Here is a 22551-nt window from a genome sequence, read left to right as displayed (position 1 = left end):
TAAAGAAGATGTGGTATATATATATATACATACAATGGGTATCGTTCAGCCCCGAGAAAAAAGGAAATCCAGCCATTTGCGACAACAGGGATAGACTTTAAGGCGTTATGCTAAGTGAAACAGCCAGACAGAAGAAAAGACAAATACTGCATGGTATCCCTTATATGTGGAATCTTCAAAAAAAAAAGAAAAAAAAGGTCAAACCCATAGAAATGACTCATAGAAACAGAGTAGGAAGGTGGGGGCTGGGAGATGGGGAAATAGAGGGAGGTTGGTAAAAGGGTACAGACTTTCAGCTGGAAGATGAATAAGGTCCAAGCATCTGAGGTAAAATATAGTGACAACAGCTGATAACGCTGTACTGATAACTGAAATTTGCTAAGAGAGTAGAACTTAAATGTTCTCACCACCCCCTCACAAAGGTAAGTATGTGCAGTGATGGGTGTGTTCATTCATTAGAGGGGAGGAGTCTTGTCACAATGTATATGTACATCAAAATACCACGATATACTTTAAATACCTTACAATTTTATATGTCAATTATGCCTCAATAAAGCTGAAATTAAAAGAAATACTGGACTGGGATCAACTGGATTAGGTTCTTAATATAGCTCCCCTCCTCCCACCAAAAGACCAAAAATTATGTGATCTGCTAAGGGACAGGAAAAGCAGCTTTAATAGGGTACTCTGAAGACAGTAATGGAGGAAAAATAAAATCATTGCATGTTTGCTTCTCACTAAACTCAGACAATTTACCAAACCAGATACAGACATAGAACATGTCATGTCTCAGATTCCACTTGTTAAAATTCTCTCCTGTTTTCTATACTGTAAGATGTAAGCATCCCAGTTCTGCTGTTTGGTTAGTGCTAAGAGAATTCTATTGTTCCACCTTGAAAGTGCAGACTCCAAACTACTGGGAAAAGAAACCTCAGAAAGACAAGGAGAAATGCTTCCTCTTTTCTTACATTTGCAGAAAAGCACCCACTGTTCTGTGCTATAAAGTCAGTTCTTACCAAGTGGGAAATCGAACGCAGTCATGAGGGTCTCCGACTGTTTTGCTCAGGAATCTTGTGTAAAAATGTATATACTACGTGTTTTCTGATTCTAAAACTGTCCTCAGAATACTTATACAAAGGAGTCCTTTAAGACATGGGAATTTAAGAAGTTAATAACATTGTTCTGTGACTTGTAGCCCAGCACCCTTGAAAGTCTGCAACTCCAGCTGGTTGTCTTACTGAAGAATCTATTTTCGTACTCATAACATTTAAAACATGTTTGTTTTCTGAAATATTTAAATACATATGAGTTTTTGGAGCCAGAAAATGAACTTTGGAATTTCCTTCTCCCTTTATGTGTAAAAGACTTATAAATCCCATGTCTTTGTCAGAGTCCTGCTGCAAATATGGAGCTGAGAGCTCTGTCTCATGCAAGTTGGCACGTGTGCGTGGTTAAAACATCAGACTCTCCGTCTCTCCCAGTGCATCACAGGTCACTCTGGGCAACCGTGAAGTAGCAGGTGTCTGAAACAGATGTGGAAGTGCATGTTGAAAGCATTCACATCCACACAACTTGATGAATGTCCAAAGTAAATATTTATTGAATGTCTCTCATGGGCCAGGCAGGGAAGCCACAAAGAGAGTAAGACAATTCCTCACAAGGAAACTGAGACTGTTCTCAGAAGACACCCAATGCCCAAACAGCAGGATCAGTGTGGTGACTGGGCTGGAGACAGTGGCCAAGTGCCTGAACAATCAGAGCAGGTTTCACCTAGAAGGTTCTACCTGAGCTGGGGCTTGAAGGATGAGTAAGAATCTACCAGGTGAAAAGGAGAAGGAAGAGCTTCAAGATGTGAAGAAAGGGGGTGTGCGTGAGAAGTTCAGCATGATTGATTTGTTATTTGTAAAGAGAACTCTGGAGGGCAAGGAGGAAGGCAAGACTGGAGTTAAGGCACCAGGCAGGTTAATTAAAAACCTTCATTTCATATATACAGATTCACTACCTCCCGTGTTCCCAGGCACAATGCTAGGCTGTGTCTGGAGGAGAATAAAGGCAAGCAGACAACAACAAAACTGGCAATACAGCCAGTAATGCACAGAGTGCAGCTAGGAGCAGCACCTCCCTAGACCTGAGTGGCGTGGACTGCAGAAATCCAGCTGAAAGATGGCTAGTGCAAAAAGGTAAAAGAGGTAGTAGATGTGAAGGATATTGACGAGGAAGAACCACCTGGCAGATGTTGTTGGGACCCCACGTATCACCCTCACTGCTCCCATGCACTGTCCAGCTAGCCACTGCAAGCAACTCTGAGTCTTTGCTGAAGACATCTGGGTTTGGCTTGCACAAGGGACAGGCCAAGGAGTCCCAGGGAGCTAACATCCCTAGGAGAGGTCCTCAACCACTGTCAGATGGACGAGGGCGGATAAACACTTCAGGTTTGCTTGCCCCTTGCGTAGGACAACTCTGAGCAGTGGCTTACACAGAGAACCCAGATGGACTAAGTCCCAACTGCCCACAGTGGTAACTTACTCAGTAACACACCTTGTACTCGCCTCCCTCCCCTCCCTGTCTCACTTCCCCATTCTCCTACCACTGCTTCCTGGAATCACCTCCCCAATAAACGACTTGTCCTTAAATCCTTGTCTCAGAGTCCACTTTGGGGAACTCAACCTGAAACAAACAGAAAAAACTTAGTCAATGTTTAGATGATGAACTTGAAGACTCAAATATGAGGCTTGGAGGCTTCTAGCCTGGGGAGACGCTGACCCTGTCAACTGAGATAAAGATTCTTCAGGATTGGGGTGCCTGGGTGGCACAGTGGTTAAGCGTCTGCCTTCAGCTCAGGGCGTGATCCCGGTGTTATGGGATCGAGCCCCACATCAGGCTCCTCCACTGTGAGCCTGCTTCTTCCTCTCCCACTCCCCCTGCCTGTGTTCCCACTCTCGCTGGCTGTCTCTCTGTCAAGTAAATAAATGAAATCTTAAAAAAAAAAGATTCTTCAGGATAGAAAGAGGGACAGATTTGGGAGGATGAGGATGAATTTGGAAAGAGGAGCTTCAGGTGCTCAAGGGACACGTCATCTCAAAATTCTTAGAGTACAGGGTTAAAACTCTTGACTTGGGAAAAACTGAAAAGAAACGGGACCACACAAGGGGGGGGGGAACCCAAAAGAAATGACATCACACCTCCCTAAAGGGTGATTACAGTATCTTCCTTTGACCCCAGAGCATACAAAGCCCTGGCTGTCTTCTCCAGCCGGTTTCTGTATTCCAGCTTCTCATAGTTGGAGGGGCTCACTCCTTCCAGACCGTACATAACTCCCCACCAGCAACCAGCAATAGCAGCTGTAGAATCGCTGTCTCCCCCATGGAAAAAGGCTCGGTGGGCAAGCTCCTTCCAGCAGTCTCCCGCAGCCAGGATGGCATCGTAGGCAATCATGGGGGCGTCATGTCCACTGCTGCCACCCCAGCCAGAGTAGCTCACGGAGGTATAGAACTGATCCCTCTCCGTCACATCAAAGGGCTTGGGGAAGATAGGGGCTGATTTGCCATCCGAAATCCCTCTAAGTTTTAGGTATCCTTCCCATTGGTCTTGGAAGTAGGACCTGTAAGAAGGAAAAATTCTACAGTCAACTGAAAAAATAAATTTGAGAGCCATAAGGAAAGGTACCAGATAGATGTGTGCACAGGGAAAATTCTAAGATGACTTCAACTTCTTGTACTAATATCAAAATTGTATTAAAAACTCAAAATGAGCTCTACATGACATTTGTTCAATAGATTTTTGCCAAGGATTAATATAAACAAGGCACTGATACCTGTAGCTAAATAAAGAAAATACATAGGAAGTTCAAGGTGAGAAATGAAGGTCTATTCTTCCTGAATTGAAAATAGTGTCAAATGTCACCTTCCAAGGGTGAAACTTATTTATTGTACTTTATTTTCTTTTTTTCTTTCTTTTCTTTTCTTTCTCTCTCTTTCTTTTTTTTCTTTCTTTTTTAAATAGGCTCCCCGCCCAGGAGCCCAGTGTGTGGCTCCTGAATTCACAACCCTGAGATCAAGACTGGAACTGAGATTAACAGTTGGAAGCTTAACCAACTGAGCCCCCCAGTTGCCCCTTTATTTATTTATTTTTTAAATTTTATTTATTTGACAGAAAGAGAGCATGAGCACAAGCAGGGGGAGCAGCAGGGAGAGGGAGAGGGAGAGCAGGGAGCCTGACATGGGACTTGATCCCAGGACCCTGAGATCATGACCTGAGCTGAAGGCAGACACTTAACCAACAGCCACCCAGGCACCGACTTTATTTTCTTAATAAAACTTGTGTATATTTAAGACATACAATATGATAATATAATTCACAGATACATAGTAAAAAGGTTACTATTGTCAAGCTAATTAACACATCATCTCCATATATACTTATATTGTTTTTTCAAGGTAAGTGACCATAGATGATTTCAGTAGAAAGCTTCTGGGTCCTTTTATTCTAAGAAATGTGACATGAGCTCACCAACAAGGGAAACTGTGGCTTTACTATTTATTAACTAGCTAGTGAAAAAACCTATCTCTTAGGCACTGTAACCAAGGATTTCAAAACATTGTGTGTCATGACAACACTGAAGAAACACGTTCCAGGAAAGCAGGAAAGTTCATAGCAGTATGAACTCAGCAGGACAAGACAGCCACAAAACCGACAGAAGGCTGGAATACAGAACAGGATCGCTACACAACAGGGAAGAGCTGCAGGTGTACTACTCATTGAGGTCTTCACTGGCTACTTGGTGGCAACCACTGCTGGCACTGAACTTGAAACCCTTAGCAGGTGGCAGGGGGAGGGGCGGTGCTGGATGCAGCAGGTAACAAAAATGGATGGTGAAAACCAGGATGGTTGCTTTAATCTATGAATTCTAAGCATACATGTGCATGCACATGCACACTCAGATTCAATCATTTTCTTTTTTAAAATATTTTATTTATTTATTTTAGATAGAGTGCGTGAGAGAGAGAGAGCACAAGAGCGGGGTGGGGGCCGAGGAGAGGGAGAAGCAGGCTCCCTACTGAGCAAGAAGCCCAATGTGGGGCTCGATCCCAGAACCCTAAGATCATGACCTGAGCTGAAGGCAGACGCTGAACGGACTGAGTGACCCAGATGCCCCCCAGACTCAATCATTTTCCAGCAGGAGCGTGCACCTACCAACTTACCAGTGTTGAAGATTCTTCTCCAAAAAGTAGCCTGACTGGATAATGTACTTTTTAGCTTCTGGTAGCACCTCCATCAGTCCTTTTCCCCACTGCCTAGGAGGCTTGCCGTTCACAGCATAGGCTGTAAAAAGAGCAGAAACGAGGGCTCCCAGGTAGCCTGTGGGGTGGTGGTGGGTCATCCTGCCGCTCTCGATGCTCACCTGGATCAGTGTGTCCAGCTGGCTACGGTGAGGGAACCGGAGGCCGATGCACATGGCACGCATGGCAGCCCCGCAGCCACCCTCGTGGATGTTAAAGGGAATCCTCCAGCCATTGGCCTCATCCGGCTTCAGCAGCAAGGCATTCTGCACTGAAGCACCCCCTGGCAAGAGTTGGGTAGAGCAGAGGGTCCATGTAACCAAAGCAAAGGCCCGTGCAGGAGGAAAGAACCAAGCTTGGTCTCTAAGTTTCTTTGATGGAAAGGGAAAGCCCCAAAATATGATGAATGTCCCCAAACTCCAAACCCCAAGCCAACACTGTTCCTTACTTACTATATAACCCCTAGCATGAGAAGATTGATGATACAAGAATCAGATTCATATAAAGAGTCTTGGAATCTTTATCAGTTAATACTGAGACATCAAAATAACTCAAAAAAGTAGGTTTAGCATATTATTGTCTTTTCTTAAATGACTAAGCTAAGGGTCAGAGCTTAAGAACCTTGCTCAAAATCACTTAACCAGCTAGCTAGTGGCCCCATCAAAACCATCAGACACCATGCCCAAGCCCTTAGAGAACCCAACGGGAACCTGACCACTGGAGATCCTAAATGCCAGAAAGAGGCTGCAGGTTCTAGAGTGAGGAGTACCAGGCTCGGAAAAGGGGCAATGGGTCCAGAGCAACAATGTGCCTTTGGGTGCCCTGCGTGTTTTGTAAGCCTCATTTTTTAATTTAATATATAATATCTTTCCTTATCAGTCAATATTTATCTGCATGATTTTAAATGGCTGTGAATGTATCACCATAATTAAATAGATTAGAGAACATTTAAGTTGTTTCTATTTCTATCACAACCATAAAAAACAACTGTCTCCTTGATATTTAAATCTCAGTCAATATTTTTAATGAGTGCCTTCGGCCTGCTTTATTCTCCACCTGCCTGTGACTTCCACTGGCTGTACTCACCTGGTGCCCGGCCATCCATGTCTTCCATGCAGTCTTGGTAATGCTTAGCAAGTAAGGAATACAGGTGAGCCAAATCCAAGATTTTGCCGGCTTCCACAAGAGCTTCTGCCGTGGCCAAGTGCATCACCGTGTCATCGCTGACTCTCCACCCCTCCACATCTATGGCGTCCAATCCACCACGCTGGGCCAGCTGCCGGTGAATCTCTTCCCCATCCCGGAGAAACTCCCACTTCCCGTTGAAGTACCCCAAGGCATCTCCAGCTGCACTCAGCACCATGGCAGCCACATACCTCTCCATCAGTCCTTCACACACAGTGGGGCTGTCCCTGCTGGAATATTAAGATATAGAGAGGATGAGGAAAAAGAAGAATCAGAAAAAATAACGGCCCTTATCTACCTGTTACTGAGCACTCACTACTTGTAGGCGTTGAATTAAGTGCATCTCATTTAATCCTCACAACTGCTCTATAAGGAATGTATTGGACCCACTTTGGAGGTGAGTGCATTGAGGATCACCAAGAGAACACAGTATCAGAAACGTGATGTGCCTTGTCTTAGGTCACAGAGCTAATAAGTGGCAGGGCTGGGACCACAGCTTAGGTCCATCTGACTCCACAGCCAGCGATTTTAATTATGACCCCACCTTTGCCTCTCTGTGGGCGGCAAGCCCATTAAATTCTGCGAGATGAACCAAGCTTGTCATTTTCTCTCTTTAGTTGGGATTTGGCCTTGGAAGTGCACCCCTCCTTTATTAAATAGGAGTACTTTCCATTGGCATCACAATGCACAGTTTGCAAAGCACCTGCACATTCTCTGTCTCAGCAGTAAGCCGGGATGACGATATGCATTTGACAGATAGGAAAACTGAGGCTCAGAAAGGGTAAGTTCACACAACTAGTGATGGAGGCACTGAGAAGTGAATCTTCTGACTCCAGGCCACTCCTCCTCAGCGCAGATCTACTCACCTTGGGCAACCTATTTGTACCTCAGCCTCTACATCTCCAAAATGGTGACAAAACAGTAACAACCTCATTGGTTTGTTGTGAGAAGTAAATAAGTTAATTTTTGTAAAGCACTTACAACAGTGTGTAGCACATAGTAAGCACCATTTTTATTCATACTCAACCAAAGGAAAAGATTTTTCTGTTATTGAACTAGAATACTTTCTCCTCACAACCTTCCTTTCAACAGCAATATTTTAATTTTGTCTTCCTGCTAAATGACTTGACTTCTAGAGGGGATATCAGCTAATATTCCCTCCACGAATCTAACCCCTGCTGAAGTGCTGGCTTCCCCGGAGGCGCATTTCCAATTCTCCACCGTGCCCTGTTGGGTACAGCATTCATGTTCAAAGCCCTCCATCCTCTGCCCCCACTCTACCCACCTACTTCACTTGTAGGGGCCAGGCCCTTTTAAACTCCCCGCTGCTGTGGGCCAGGGAGTGCAGGCTGGCAAGCACCTGGGGAGGAGTAAATAATGAAGTCAGGTTGATACCAAACACAAGTTACTGACCTTGATGAGTCTTTTGACTCACAAAGGTATTTGTAAAACGTTATTTATATATTTTATTATTTACAAACGACGCCTAGGAACTGGAGTTCTGGGCCACTAGACCTGTCTCTGCCAAGAATCAGGTGTATGATTGTGGACAAGCCACCCACTTTGGACCTTGATAGTCCCGTCTATAAATAGAAGAGTGGGGGCTCCCATCTTGCACTGAGACCTTTGGAGACTAAGCTTAGTCGGCTTTTAAGGATCAACTGTTAACCCCCTGTATCCACTCTCCCAATGTCCTCAGCTTCTATTCTACAAATCCTTCCGGCTCTACCCTAAAGCGTGTTGTGAGTTGCAAGCAGGGGTGGGGAACGATGACCACCTCTTTCCTTGGAAATACTCTTTTAACATTTACATGTACTGCTCTCAGCCTCCCGCCTTCAGAACAACCATTATTCCTTAAACTCCTCTTCTATCGTTTACAGTTTTAGCCCCGAACTATAAATTCAAACAATTCAAAACGTCAAAACTAAGGTCTGGGCAGCTGCTTCCCGGCGGGGCGGTCCTCTCCTTTTGTGTATGTGTCTGTGTGTGTGTGGTGGTGGTGGTGGTGGTGCTGGTGAAACACGCTTGGGCAGGGGCGCGAGTGGGCGCCTAGACACCGCCGGGTAGACGCGAGCGCGCGCGGGGAACGCGGGGCTGGACGGGCGGGTCTCCGGGGGAGGCGGAGGCGCGCGCGGGGGTGGCAGGGCCGAGGAAGAGTCGGGGGAAGGAGGGCAGGCGGGACCCCGGCATTGCCGGGAGCGGGGCGCTCGCGGGGGGGTGTGGGAGGGCGGCGGAGGGGGGTACCTGACGGCCGGTACCGGAGCGCGCGCGAGACGGGGGCGGCGCCGAGAGCCAGGGGTTCGGGGAGCGCGGAGGGGGCTGGCCGCATCCGGGGTGTGGTGGCGCAGAGCTACCCCATCGCGAGCGGAGCGCACAGGGAAAGGGCGGAGCCGCGCAGCCGCGTTCGGGGTCCCCGGTTCGACGGACGGCGGAGGAGTGCTGCGTGCCTTCCCGGCAGCGCTGTGGCCTTCTGCGTCCGAGCCGGGCCAACCGAACCGGCGGCACCGGCCACCTGGGCTGGCCACAGCGCTGGGCAGCGCCTGGCATTTCGGAATGTTGCGGCTCAGAGAACCAGACTCTAAGATTGAGTGACGATGACTCACCTGTAGCGCTTTGCTGACGCTGGGCCTTTTGTCTGCCCAGCTTTTGCGGGTTATGGTGAGCCAGGGTGTGGCCAGATACTGGGGAAAGGGTACTGAGTGCAAGGCCTTTGTCCGGGTTCCGTGCCCCTCCTATAAAATGGGAAAATAATAGCACCTACTTCTAATGGTGGTTGTAAAGATTAAATTAATTTTAGCTCATCGTTTATTTGGTAGCAGTTTAGAATTTTTGCATCCCGATAGTAAATAAAAGCAAAGAAAAACAGTATTTTTGTTTGGATAAATTAATCATGTCACCCTTGAAAAGAATTAGAATCACCGTATGTAGGTATTCTCTATACTTGTCCAAAATTTTTATTTGCTATGCCTGTCTTTCTGGCTGTAATTACCCAGACTTGGCCTGAGAGTTTTGTTTTTGTTTTTAATTGAGATGCAAATGCACTCCTTTGGTGTTCTATTCAATGAGTTTTAATAAATATATATACCTGAGTACCCATAATCAAGATACAGAATATTTTCGTTACTCCAAAATGTTCCCTTGTGCCCTTTTCCAGTCAAACACCCATCTCCACCTCCAACCTTAGCCAAAGTGATTTTTTAATTGTTTACAAAAAATCAAATCACTGTCAGCCTCTGAGGATGTAGTCAAAGTTACCTGGTGAGGGATATTTTTAATAAGCATTTCTATCAGACTCATCACTGTTTCAGTTTAAAATGTCTGTTGATAGCGTTCATATTACATAGCGCTCTTCCCGCAAGAATCCATGGAAAAAGTGTGTCTTTGGCTTGAATATAAATAATAACCAGGGTTGTTCTTAGCCATTAGTTTCCTTTTACTTTATGGTGCCTGTGAACCTTGCTATCACTTAGACTCCTGACTCATTCATGCTACTGAATGGCTGCAGATAGAGGTTTGTCCAGGACCTCTGAGCCATAGACAGTGTTGTCATCTTTCACCACCTTGTTTTTAGCAATTCCCATACTTTTATTAGCCTTCATCCCCATTGAAAGCACTTTTTTTTTTTTTTTTAAACTGTGGTTGGTTTACCTACTGCCTTCTTTAGCATCCCAGTGCATAAGGCCAGCCAGTAGCTCTGCCTTTCCTTGGGAAGAAAATACACCCAAACAGTAATGCCCCAGGGTTTTACTGAAACCTCTTCTTACTTCTCACAAACCTTAAAGGCTGATCTAGATGATATAAAATTTCCTGGAGGTTCTGCCCTATTATAATATGTAGATGACTTCCTTCTCTGATCCCTTTCCCAAGCCTCTTCACAGGCGGACAACATTAGTCTGGTAAAACTTTTAGCTTTAAAGGAACATAAAGTCTCTAAGGAAAAATTGTGCTTTGTTCAAACTCAGGTTTGATATCTAGGGCACCTGATTTTGGAACAAGGACTACATTTAGATCCAAATAGGCTTCATGACATCTTGAATATCCCAAAACTCAAAAACTAAGTACCAACTATGACGTTCTTGGGGGACTAGCTAGCTAGTGACCGTGGAAATTGTCCAAATCTCTCTCTTTAGGGCCCATCCCCTAGATGTTTTACTATAAAAAACTACAAACTTGACCATATTATTTAGGAAGATCAAGATGACTTAGCCTTTAAAGCCTTAAACAGAGCTTAATAAATCCCTCTGCCCCAGGATAGCCTAATGATCAATTTCTCTTTTTCCTTTTTGTATGTTAAAAAGAAGGGAATGCTTTTATGGTACTCACCCCAAAACATGGGGAGCACATTTACCCAAAGGGTATTTATTATAGCCAACAACTAGACCCCACAGTACAAGGGTACCCTCCCTTGTCTCAGACCATTCCTGCCACAGTCCTTTTAGTCAAAGCCACTGAAGAAATATTCATGAGATTCCCCCCCAACCATTCTTGCACTCCATGTGGTAGAAGCCTTTCTAAATTACCATACTCAACAACTTTCATCTAGTCAACCTTACCTCCTATAAAATCTTGCTAACCATTTCTCAGATTCTTCCTCACTGTAATAACCTCAACCCTGCTATTCTCCCTTCCTCCGCTGACAAAACCTCCCACTACAGCTTAATACTGACAATTCACCTTCTGACTCCCATAATGACTTACAGGAAACTGCTTTATCATGCTGACTTTTCATAGTTTCCTGATGTTTCTTACTTATAAGGTGAAAATGATCAATATTGTGCCAGCTATATGACTGCAACTCCTTTTTGAAGTTCTTGAGGTAGCACCATTGCCTTTGGCTGCCTCAGCCGAACAGGCCGAATTGTATGCTCTTGCGCAGGCCTGCATGTAACCAAGGGTCAATATCCATACTGACAGGAGATATGCCTTCGGAGTAGCTCATGACTTTGAAATGCTATGGAAACAGTGAGGCTTCCTTACTTCCAACAAAGATAAAATTTAACATGGTTCTTACCTTTAAAATGCCATATTATTAGATGCCATACTAATATTCTTAGATGCCATTCTTCTACTGGCCACTTAGGCTATTTTTCAGGTCCCTGGGCATTCTAAACACCTCACTGATGTTTCTACCAAGAACACTGCGCTCAGAAGAACCAACCGCCAAGCCTCTGTCATGGTCCACAGGGATGGTTCCCCAATGATAATATAGAAGATTTTGCTAGAGATGCTCAAAAATTGGCCCCAGAAAAGGAAACTGGTTTGGCCCAAGTAGAAACCCAGTCCTACCACAGGCATTAAAATGCCCCAGTACTGACTACGGTACATGCATTGGATCATTGGTTCAATGATAAAATTATAACTCTTATGAACCCACACTGGTGGGAAAATAACAACAGAACTACAAAAAGTGCCTATTTTGCTTGCCCCACCTGCCCAAAATACAACCTAGAAAAATAGAAAATACAAGCGCTCCTGGACACTTTAAATTCCCCAGTGGGAATGTGGCAAATAAATTTCATTCAGCTTTTCCCACCTCAGGGATTAAATTATGTTTTAGTCATGGTTCGTAAGTTTTCTCACTGGACTGAAGCTTTTCCCTGTAGGCTAACTACTGTCTCTTCTGTGGCTAAAATCCTTTAGAAAATATTATCCCTACCTGGGGAACCCCCCTCAAACTTCACAGTGACTGGAGAACTCACTTCATTGGTCAAGTGCTTCAAAAGTTCTGTGCTATTTGGAAAGTTCTATGACACTTTGTGCTTACACCCTCAATCCTCACGTCTAGTTAAATGCACTAATAGCATTGTGAAAGACTCAGCTGGCAGAATTTGTAGAGACTCTCCAAATACCCTGGGCCAAAGGCAATGCATTCAGTCATTCTAAGTCTCAGATCCACACCTTCTGGAACCCATAAATTCTCACCCTTTAAGATAATCCCAGGGCTCCCAATGCACATGGCTCCTGTTTCCCTTGATCTACAGCTGATAAAGCCAGTCACTTGACTGGATGCCTAAAGTAATTTTGGATAATTGAATAGCCCCTGATTAGTTACTTGCTGAACAAGGAGGTGTTTGAATAGGCAATACCACCTGTCATATATGGATAAATTCTGGGGAATTAGACCCCCAACTGCACAAAATTAGGGAACAAGCACATTGGCTACAGTAAATTTCATGTAATGATCTGTGGTCCTTTGGCCTCTTTATCTGGTTTACCTTCAGGTTTGTGCTCCTGGTTTAGAACCATCACACAAACTGGATTTGTCACATTACTTTTAATTCCATTTTGTATAATCATTTTTAAGCTTTGTACCTATTGCCTGTCAAGTCTTCATAGAAGCAACATGCCCAATAGGTTGATGCTAACTTAACACTTCAAGATGATCTCCAATGGTTATTTATGACCCTGATAAGATATAAACTTTAGATAGGAAATGGCTGAGAGTTCTCCCTCCTACCCTTCCTTGTTACTAAAATGTGACCTCAATGTTTTCCAGCCTGTGCACTTTCCCTCTGACATGGGACATGACAATCAGGAAAGGTCCTTCCTGGCACCAAGGAACAAAACCACTAAATGCAGAAACCTGACTCCTAATCAGTGATGCTTTCAAGGAAACATCTTGAACAAAAGGGGGAAATGTGAAAACGAATAAAAGAGAGCTTTGTTCAAAATGGAGTCAGGCAGCCCCAAAGAGGGAAGCTCTCATGCATGTACCACGCATTGCAGTTTATTTTATACACCCTGACAGGAAGAAACTTACTTTACTACCCCAGCAGGAGGAGTGAAGATTTTCCCTCTGCCCAGCAACAACCCAGCCAATGGGAAACTGCCACATCTCAACCATTGAGAAGTAGCCACAACCCCGAACTCTGACTTCTCTGTCAGTAAGTATTCATTCAAAACCACCCCGCCCAATTTTCTCCATTCCTCCAAAAAGGCACGTCCCTCTCATTTGTTCTTTGGATCTTCACTATGTTTTATTGGAGTTTGCATGTCCCCAATTTTAATTCCTCTGCTATTCCTGAATAAACTCATTTTGCTGCTAAAATAACTGGCTATTTTATTTTTAAGGTTGACCTACTGACATTTTTTTCTCCTTGGTCAAAAATTGGAAAATATTTCCTGGACATCAAGGACATGGTCATGCAAACCAAAAGAACAATTTGTCAGTTAGCTCCAAATACCTGCAAATAACCATTATACTCCTCCTTCCCCCTCCCACCACTCCCCATATTCACCAGGCTTAAATAATTAAGACACTTATTATCTTATATAACAAATGTCTAAACATGTCTAGATTAGCTTACAAAAAAATATCTTAGATAATAGAAATCCCCAGGGTTAATTATTTGTTATCATCAAGAATCCAGTTCCTTCCATCCTTCTGCCCTGCTCTTCTCACTGTGTTAGCTTTATCCCGGGCTGACTTCTCTGACAGGTACAAAATCCAGTTACAATTACAGACAATGTCTAATGGTAAAAGGCTGTGTCTCTTCTTTCAAGGATGAAGAAACTGTTAGGAAAGCCTCTCCCTGCGCCCCGCCCCCCCCAAGATGAAACCAATCACTGACAGGCAAGTTAGATTATGAGTTCCCCTCTGATCAAGGATAAAACATCTTCCCCCGAGAGGTACTTATACAAAAACCAAGATTTTGCTCATAAAGGAAAGAGTGAACGCTGTTCTGTCAAGAACTAATATTCATCTGGCATTTTACTAGTGCTAAGCATTAGTGTAGATGCTGGAAAGACAGAGGTGTTGAAGATTTAGTTCCCCGCCCCCAGTTTTACTGAAGCAGATGCACAGCAAGTATTTCATTACTTACCGATCCAGTATTATTTGCCATTTTGAGGCTTTTACTGAGAAACAAACTTGTGGGACTCAGACCTGATCTCTGAGATGTTTCATCTATAAGGTGGAAATAATGGTAAGGAGTTGTTAACAATGTACAGGAGTGATCTTTATATATTGTACAGACATTAAACACCTACTGTGTACCAGGTATATGCTAGGCCCTGACCCAGGACCCTCTCTCGTGGAATGGACCCATCCATGTAACCTCATTTTAGGCTGCTGACTCATGGTCTCTTTTAAATGTCTTTTAAATAAAATGTTTAAATTTTTTAATGGTAAAAGTAATGCGTACTTCCAGCAGAAGTGTTGGGAAAGCTTCTAAAAATCTTTCCTAAAAAAATAGCCACATATGTTCGTGAAGATAAATGTTCCTGAATGTTCTTTGCCGAATTATTTCTAATAGCAGAATGTTGAAAATAACCTCAATATCTGTTTACATTGAAGTGTGCATTTCCTTCTCCTAAATCATGGCATGATTATGGAACTGTTCAAAACCATGAGGTATTCATTTAAATCAGTAGACTTTGGGTAAATAATCAAGCTCACATGGCAAGAGCTGAGAGATAATTTTGTTAGGTAAAAAAATCAAATTTTAGAATGAAGAATATATATGGTTTTATGTAAAAAAAAAAGAGCTGTGCGTGTGTATGTGTGTGTGAAATGACTGAAAGGATACGCATCAAGTTATTAATAATGATTATGATTATCTCTCAAGAGGGTAATGGGAGAGTTTGCCAGGAGTAAGAAGAAACTTTTAATCCTTCACAATTAGAATTTTTATTTATTATGTGTATGAAGAAATTTTAGAAAACAGAAAAAACAAGACCACTTACATTTCATGCTCACACTGTATACATTCTTTATTTTATACACATGTTTTTTTAAAAAAATTGGATCATTTTGTATATACAACTTTATATCCTATTTTTAACCACTAAGCTTTACATTGTGATCATTTCTATCATTAGTATTTTTAATATAATTGATTCCAAATGCTCAGATAAGACAATGCCTCTGGAATAAATTCCCTTTCATATTGATACAAAGAAAATGAGGCCCTGACGTTCAGTTATTCTCCAAACAAAGTAAGTCAAAGCTGGTTCATTCGAAGGAAAACGGAAGCACAGATAACTGAAAAACAGGGTATTAAACAAATCTTTGCCACTTCATGGTCCCGAATGCGTAATACCACATCTAGTTAAAGCGTGAGAACTTAAAAAAGAGAGAGAGAGAAAGCAAGCTCATGCACTAGCTAACAGGAAATGGTTAATAGGCAGGGCCCCTTGAACTCTCTAACACACACAAAATAACAAAAAGATTCAAAGGAAAACATACCACAGTATGTGAATAAACATTTGTTAAAATGACTTAAAGTGGGGGAAAAAATGAAGTAGAGGCTTTTTAGAAGAAAACAGAAAAAAGCTAGTACAGGCGAAATTGGAAGAGTCCAAAGCATCTACTCACATATCCTGTATTATTGATTCAGTTCAGAAGACCTGGTGAGCACATCACCTTGGCAAGGCAGTAATACCCAGATATTTGGTCCAACATTTTTCTAGATGTTTCTGTGAAGGTATTTTTTAGATGAGATGAACACTGAAATCAGTAGATACGAAGAAAAGCCAACGATCTTCCATGATATTAGCAGGCCTGACCACTTCAGTTGAAGGGCTTAATAGAAAAAAGACTGATCGCCATGGAAGGAGGAATTCTGACAGCAGAATGTCCTCAGACTAGATAAAGGAAGTTTTCAGCTTCTCATGTTTGTGGGTCCTGCTCCTGGGCTCCCAGGGAAGTTATCCTTTAACATTTACCAAGTCAAACTGATTCAGCAAGACCTCAAAGCATGGGCTCTATTTCTGTCCCGAGCGCACCTGGTACATCTGCTTCGTTAAAGAAAATCACCACAAAGGTGTCTTCTGAACACAAAAGACAAGAAAAAGTAAGAGATTTCCCTCCTTCCCATAAGATTAAAGTCATACAGCCCTGCATATATTAGAAACTAAAGGTCTGCAGCTTTCTGAAGTGTTCTTCATCTAATAATTTGTAACTTTTTACGTAAAAACGTACATAACCCTATACCAAATGTTCCCTTACAGAAGCCCTCTCTTCTTTGTGAAGACTGTGCATCCCAGGCAGCTGGCCTAACTTGGGCTCAAATAAAACTCTCTTTCTTTTCTTTTTTAGAAATTCTAAAAAGGTTATTCATTTTGCATCCAGACTCGAGCTGCAGTGTCTGCGCCTCCCTGGGTCTCCAGCCTGCTGGCCTACTTTGCAGATTTGAACTTGCCAAACTCCACAATCAGGTGAGTCAGTTCCTTAGAACCACTTTCTCTCCACGTGTATACGCATTGGTTCTGTTTCTTTGGAGAACGCTTACGAATACAGCCTGTAAAATGTGCCGGGCACGTTGCTAGGTGCTCCTTGCAGTGACAGAGGTAAGGCAAAAAGCACACTCATAGAGGAGACTTGGTAGAGCATAATGACATTAGGCCACGAGACTGTGACAAGAAGGAATGTTCAAGATACAAGGTCAGCAGATATGAGGGAGACATTGTCAGCTTAGAATGTTCAGAGAAAGCATCCAGAGAAAATTACACCTGCGCTGATTTTTGAAGCTTAATAAGATAACGATAAACTAAAGTTGCCAGAAGCCCAGAAATAACCCAAACAGCACACAGGAGAAGCAAAAGAAAAAAAAAAAAAAAGAGGAAAACCAAACATGCAAGTTTAGGTCGGCATTTTCTCCCCAAATGAAGCACAGTTGCTTNACACAGGAGAAGCAAAAGAAAAAAAAAAGAGGAAAACCAAACATGCAAGTTTAGGTCGGCATTTTCTCCCCAAATGAAGCACAGTTGCTTGACCCAGAGGGTGAAAATGCCAACAAAATATTCGTGGAATATTCGTGGAAATATTGAGTGGAAATTGTGGAAATAATGGGTGGAAATATGACATACCATGGCCAGTAATTATTTATGTGGATTTTTTCTAAATNCAACGAGCTAACTATGTCTCTGCAAGAGGGTGAAAATGCCAACAAAATATTCGTGGAAATATTGAGTGGAAATTGTGGAAATAATGGGTGGAAATATGACATACCATGGCCAGTAATTATTTATGTGGATTTTTTCTAAATGAGCCCAAATCCTTGTCGATATATTATTCCATTCAGGTTGAAACTAAATGTAGAAAATGGATCCAGAGACAAGTAACAAGCAGTAAGAAAAAGGATGCTAACCTGACGACTCAAGAGAAAAGGGCAATGCAGAGCTGAGATTGTTTTTCACGCAGAGCGAATGGATTTGAAGAGCTGGCTAATGATTCTCTATCGCCCTGAAGTGTTTCTCTTTCTTTGTTTTGAGCTTGTAACGGACATAAATGCCCACCACCCCACTTCTGTGGATGACTGAACGAGAGAAAATAAATTTAAAGTAAAGCAGAAGATAGTTTGGTTGTGTTTAGGGAAGAATTTTTTTTCTGACAAAACTGGAAAGAGTACCTTTCGAAGGAACTCGCAGCATTTTAGTGTGCAATCATTTTTTAAAAATATTTTATTTATTTATTTGACAGAGATAGAGACAGCCAGCGAGAGAGGGAACACAAGCAGGGGGAGTGGGAGAGGAAGAAGCAGGCTCCTAGTGGAGGAGCCTGATGCAGGGCTTGATCCCAGAACACCAGGATCACACCCTGAGCTGAAGGCACACGCTTAACGACTGAGCCACCCAGGCGCCCCAAGTGTGCAGTCCTTTAAGAAAGGAAAAGACCAGCACTGTGTCCGGGAGACTTGAGGCTTCTGTGCCTGAGGGTAGGGACCTGCCCTGGGATCCTGGCCAGTCCATGTGCTAGGATTTGGGGAGAATTAAGGGTTACTAAAGCTGTTGGCTGCTGTCCCCCACCCACACTGTCCACCAGAGCTGTTAACAAATTTATAAATTCACTCTTTTCAGTTTTCTATTTCATTTTCCTTATCCCCTGAGAAACATAGTAAGGAGCCAACCACCAGGCAAGAGAAGAAGCAGCCAAAATGATCCTGGTGCTTTCAAAACGGGACAGTGTAGTGCCATGAAAGCAAACCTCAATGAATTAAAGGTCGTGGGAATTAAAGATTTAACAGTAGTGTGTTATTTACTGCTTAAACACACTAAGCCATTTATCCACCCCTAAAATGGAGTAATGGCCCTCCTTCAACCTTCCTCCTCCTTTCTTCTTCAAGTTTTTTCTCTTCTTCCTCCCCCGCTCGAACCTTCCTCCCCCTTCTCCTCTTTCTTCCATGTGGACTATTTTTCTGAAAAGTGAAGTGACAATTGCCATTTGCTTCTTATTGATGGTGTAATATAAACTGAAGGGGAAAACCAAAAGGTCAAAACAAAAGGTCATGATCACTGGACTTCAAAAAGGGGGACGGGGAGTAGTAGCTGAATTCTAGTCATAAAATTAAAGAGAAATTGCATAGCTTGAATGGAAAAGGAAATTCATCTCTCAGCAGGTCTTCCCAGAAACAGCACCATTTAAAGCACACCTTGCACAGACATTTAGCTGCTATTCTAATGCGAGAAGGCATGTGACTATCTGAAGCCCTGCAGAGAGCAAGTAGCACCATGAAGGCAGAATTTGATGCAGGGAATTAACAGTGCTCTCAGACTAAATCCCTCCAGCTTTGGACTGATTTCTCGGGGCCACAGCGGGGGACACCACTATGAAATCTGCCTAAACTGGCTGCCTTTGTGAAGTCATTGGTTTCGATCTTTTTAGATTCCCCACCCCAGGCTTCACCACAGGAGTGGTTACTCTCCATTTCCTGGAAGCTGTATTTCTACCCACTGAGAGCCAGCCGGGGAGCAGGGAAGTCTGCTACAGGCTGGACCATCAGAGACCCATGGAAAACCCTGGGAGGGGAGCTTGGGGAGTCAGTGGGTGGCTGAGCTTCCCACCCTGTGGGAAATCCCAGCAGGACGGGGAGAAGCAGAGAGGCCTAGGCCATCTGGTAGGAAGTGTGCCAAAGAAGGTTCAAAATCTACGGGTGGATGGATCTCCCAATGCAAGGTTAGGAAATGGTGACTTACAGAAGTTGAGCTCCTGCTCTGGGGGAGGTTGTGGGGGGGCATCTGCCCAATCTGCACACTGCCATTCAGCTCATTGCTCTGCTCCTTTCTTCTGCTATTGCTTGCTTCTTTTGCTTAGGGTCCCTCCACCTTGTTCTTATTTCTCCCATTCTACACCCCTTTGCTTCCCCATTGCTTGGCACAGTTCTGGGCTCACAGTACAAACTCAATAAATTTGAGGGGAATTGGCTTGACATGCCAAAGGAATGGTATACGCATTAGAAGCAAAGAGAAAGGAAAGAGCAGATGGGGATTAGAAGAGTTAGTGAGAGCTTCTTGCAGAACTGGCATTTGGTCTGGTCCTGTCAGGAAGGAAGATGTTTGGATGGGCAAAGGGACAGGGAAAAGGCATCTGGAAAGTTAAGGAACCGTCAAGGTTTCCAGGCAGAGAGAATATAGTGCCAAATGCAGGCAGAAAAGGGGCAGTGGGCAGTAGGGACAGTTTGGATAAGGGTTAACTCTGAATGTCCACTTCTCTTCTCACTTTAAGAATTCCAGTGATTTCCATTTCAGAGAAGCAGAAAGAGTGTGACGGCATTCAAAGAGGAAGAGGTGACCACTCTTCACACTGATGACGTTTCTACCAGCTTGAGCAGACTGTGGCACAGGTGGGGAGCACCATGGTCTGAAAGCCTAGATCTAGCCACCCCATGCTGGGTGCAGGTTATAAGCAAGTTTGATTGAAGCAGGGACAGGAGCCAGAAGAGCATTTCAGCCCCTCCACTGAGAGGCTGAAAGTCACTGCAACTGTAAGGTAGAAGTTGTTACATCCTTCCTCATCATGATTCAAAATATACAGCTGACACTCAGACCAAGACACAGAAGAATGAAAAAGCTCACCAAGATTTTTTTTCCTCAAAGAGGAGATGAAAACACAGTGAGCCACTGTCACAGAAAGTCTTGCCTGACATGCTTTATAGAGCCTGAATATTCCAAATCTAAGACAGACAGAGCAGCCACCCACTGAACCCTGCCACAAACTTGTCACCGGTCAAGGCAAGGTGTCTGTGCCTTCCCTGTCTCTTACCCACGCTCTCTTTGCTCCTTCTGGCTGCCTCAGGAGAGATGGTGTCTTTGCCAATAGACAGGAAGTAGAAGAGGCCACGTTTCTTCAGTAAACGCTGCCGCCACTTCTGCCACCCGACCCTACAGTACGTCTGTGTCTAATGCCACATTCTACCTCTACAGAAACATGGATGAGATGGGAGGGACGTGAGACCCTCCCTTGCACTTATATTGTCTTGATATAAGGAGGCAGCATTGATTAAAACACCAGGATTTCAAATTGTGTCTTTCTTTGGCACCCTGAAGTTTTTTCACTTTCCAGAACATGGCGCCCTAGTAGCATTCAAGTTGGGTCAGAGCCTTTCTCTTCTAATAGGGAGAAAGACAAGGTCCTTCCCACTGCAGGTAAGTTTTACAAAAGAGTCCATAAAGAAACTGAAAATCTGGAAATGGATTCTCTTAAAATTACCAGGGCCTGCATACCCTTTGAAAATCTGCAGGTGCCCTTGGGGGTAGAAGTATCTCGGTTTGAAGACACCGCCGTAGCCCAAACAGCAGCGTCCTGTGGGTGGCAGGGAAGCACGACGCTGTGGATACTACACCAGGAGGGGCCAGGGTGGGAGCGGACCCAGCAGATCACATCAGAGAAGCTGCGACTCACTCTGTGCATAAGATTTGTCTCAAAGGCAGTCAGCAATTTTTTGAGGCCAGGGCATGAGCTGAGCATTGGGACATATTTCCCCCAGCGAAGTCCTGTATCCGCCATAGCACAGGCCCTGTCAGAGCCTAAGCACAGTCATGAAGTGGAAAAGCCTTTATTCTTTCCTCCTCTTCCTTCAGGATGATTGTCCACCCCGTGGACATCCAGAGGTCTCAACTGTCGTCCTTCCCTGTCGGCTTTTAATTTAAAGGGATCTCAGTGCCTTCCTTAACACCGAAAATATTAGGATAGATGGCAGCTTAAACTGTGATTTTTGCCAGGAAAGGCTACTTTCTAATAGCCTGAAGTCAATAGTTCAGACACTTCTGTACCACATTCACGATGTTTACCGTATTCATGTATCACATCTACTGTCATTTTTTTTCTCTAAATTGACTCACCTTTCTACTTTTACAAATTTAGATAGAAGAGCATTGTATCTCTACCATAAGAACATCCCTCCTGTGTTAGCCTGGAGTATCCAGAAAGCAAAGCTGGAAACAAGGGTCTAGTTTATTGGGAACGTAGTCCAGTGTTGCAGAACTGGAGGATTGAGACAGGGAAGAAAGAAAAGCCAGTGCAAGGGTGCTTTACCTTGCTGACCTCTGCTGCAGACAGCTGGTACTCAGTCCCACTGGGGCCTTCCTGGAAGCCCTCATGAAATGTCTCTCAGAACTTTCCCACCTGGAAGCTCTCTGCTTCCAAACTCCTCTGGTCAAGAGTAGCCCCATGGGCACTAACTACCCCCATATTCCCAGGCTGTACATGTTTAACTACAGAACTTGCAAGGGTATCCCATGCCAAAGCAAAAGCGAAGCCCCAGGGCCAAGAGCAGACTGTAAAACGTGCAAGCCCAGGCAAGGTGCTGTCAGGTTCTATTTGTGCAAAACCAGTCAGCTGCGCCACCATGAGTCAGCTGTTTACCCACAGAATGCTCCAGAATTCTACACAGGCTGGTTGAAAACAGAGGGAGTCCGGGGGTGGCGTGGGGGGCGAGAGGGAAGTACTAAAATCTTCTTCACCCTACCCCTCGGTTCTGTCATCACGCTCACCTGAGGTGCACTCAACTGCAGCCACGGTGCCTGCGATCCTGTCCAACATGGCTGCGGGAAGTCCCGTCGGTGAAGATAGTGGGGGTGGAGAGGCGGGAGTGCAGTTAACAGCAGCCTAGTGAGCCCAGCACTCTCCAAAAAGTGATCACTACATGTGAGGCAGACAGCCCACTCCGCAGTGGCATGACTATTGAGGAGGGGTAACTGAGTGCTAAAACAAAACTTGAGACTAGCTCAGAACTTACTGGCCCACAAAGTTCACAGTCTATCTACCACCAAAGCCAATGGGCCACACCCACCCCCGGCTCCCATTCACCCCCAGGCTGCCCACTATGGTCTTCTCTCCCCTTGAGACTGTTGGTTTGCGAGAGGTGGT

At 44.1% G+C, this 22551-nt stretch overlaps 1 protein-coding gene and 1 long non-coding RNA gene across 6 annotated transcripts; one reads left to right on the top strand and one right to left on the bottom strand.

Annotated features, from left to right (window-relative positions):
- Window positions 1-1576: 1576 nt before the first annotated feature.
- On the bottom strand, window positions 1577-22463 carry ADPRH (ADP-ribosylarginine hydrolase). 4 transcript variants are annotated; one of them, XM_019795311.2, is made up of 6 exons: window positions 22176-22463; window positions 14288-14370; window positions 9068-9196; window positions 6366-6694; window positions 5202-5562; window positions 1577-3601 (listed from the first exon to the last, which is right to left on the bottom strand). In XM_019795311.2, the coding sequence occupies exons 4-6, from the start codon at window positions 6661-6663 to the stop codon at window positions 3187-3189; spliced, it is 1074 nt and encodes a 357-aa protein (XP_019650870.1). In that variant the 5' UTR covers window positions 6664-6694; window positions 9068-9196; window positions 14288-14370; window positions 22176-22463; the 3' UTR covers window positions 1577-3186. The 4 variants fall into 4 exon arrangements, with proteins under 4 accessions (XP_019650870.1, XP_034514877.1, XP_034514867.1 ...); XM_034658986.1 differs by lacking the exon at window positions 9068-9196; XM_034658976.1 differs by lacking the exons at window positions 9068-9196; window positions 14288-14370; window positions 22176-22463 and adding exons at window positions 7750-7824; window positions 8709-8837.
- LOC117801949 lies at window positions 8883-17758 on the top strand. Of its 2 annotated transcripts, none has more exons than XR_004624837.1 (4): window positions 8883-9122; window positions 13238-13348; window positions 16504-16622; window positions 17489-17758. It is a non-coding gene; the product is annotated as an uncharacterized LOC117801949 (long non-coding RNA). The 2 variants fall into 2 exon arrangements; XR_004624836.1 differs by having other exon boundaries at window positions 12961-13348.
- Window positions 22464-22551: the final 88 nt, after the last annotated feature.

The sequence above is a fragment of the Ailuropoda melanoleuca genome, chromosome 1, assembly GCF_002007445.2.
Source record: "Ailuropoda melanoleuca isolate Jingjing chromosome 1, ASM200744v2, whole genome shotgun sequence".
Classification (NCBI taxonomy): domain Eukaryota; kingdom Metazoa; phylum Chordata; class Mammalia; order Carnivora; family Ursidae; genus Ailuropoda; species Ailuropoda melanoleuca.
Note: the sequence above shows the minus strand (reverse complement) of the source record. Positions and strands in the feature narration are given on the sequence as shown.

Excerpts from the sequence above, each read along its gene's own strand:
- ADPRH (XM_019795311.2), bottom strand. The coding sequence starts at position 6,663 with ATGGAGAGGTATGTGGCTGCCATGGTGCTGAGTGCAGCTGGAGATGCC. Across the intron at positions 5,563-6,365 it reads CATGGATGGCCGGGCACCAG|GGGGTGCTTCAGTGCAGAAT; the intron begins GTGAGTACAGCC and ends AACTCTTGCCAG. Across the intron at positions 3,602-5,201 it reads GAGAAGAATCTTCAACACTG|GTCCTACTTCCAAGACCAAT; the intron begins GTAAGTTGGTAG and ends TCCTTCTTACAG.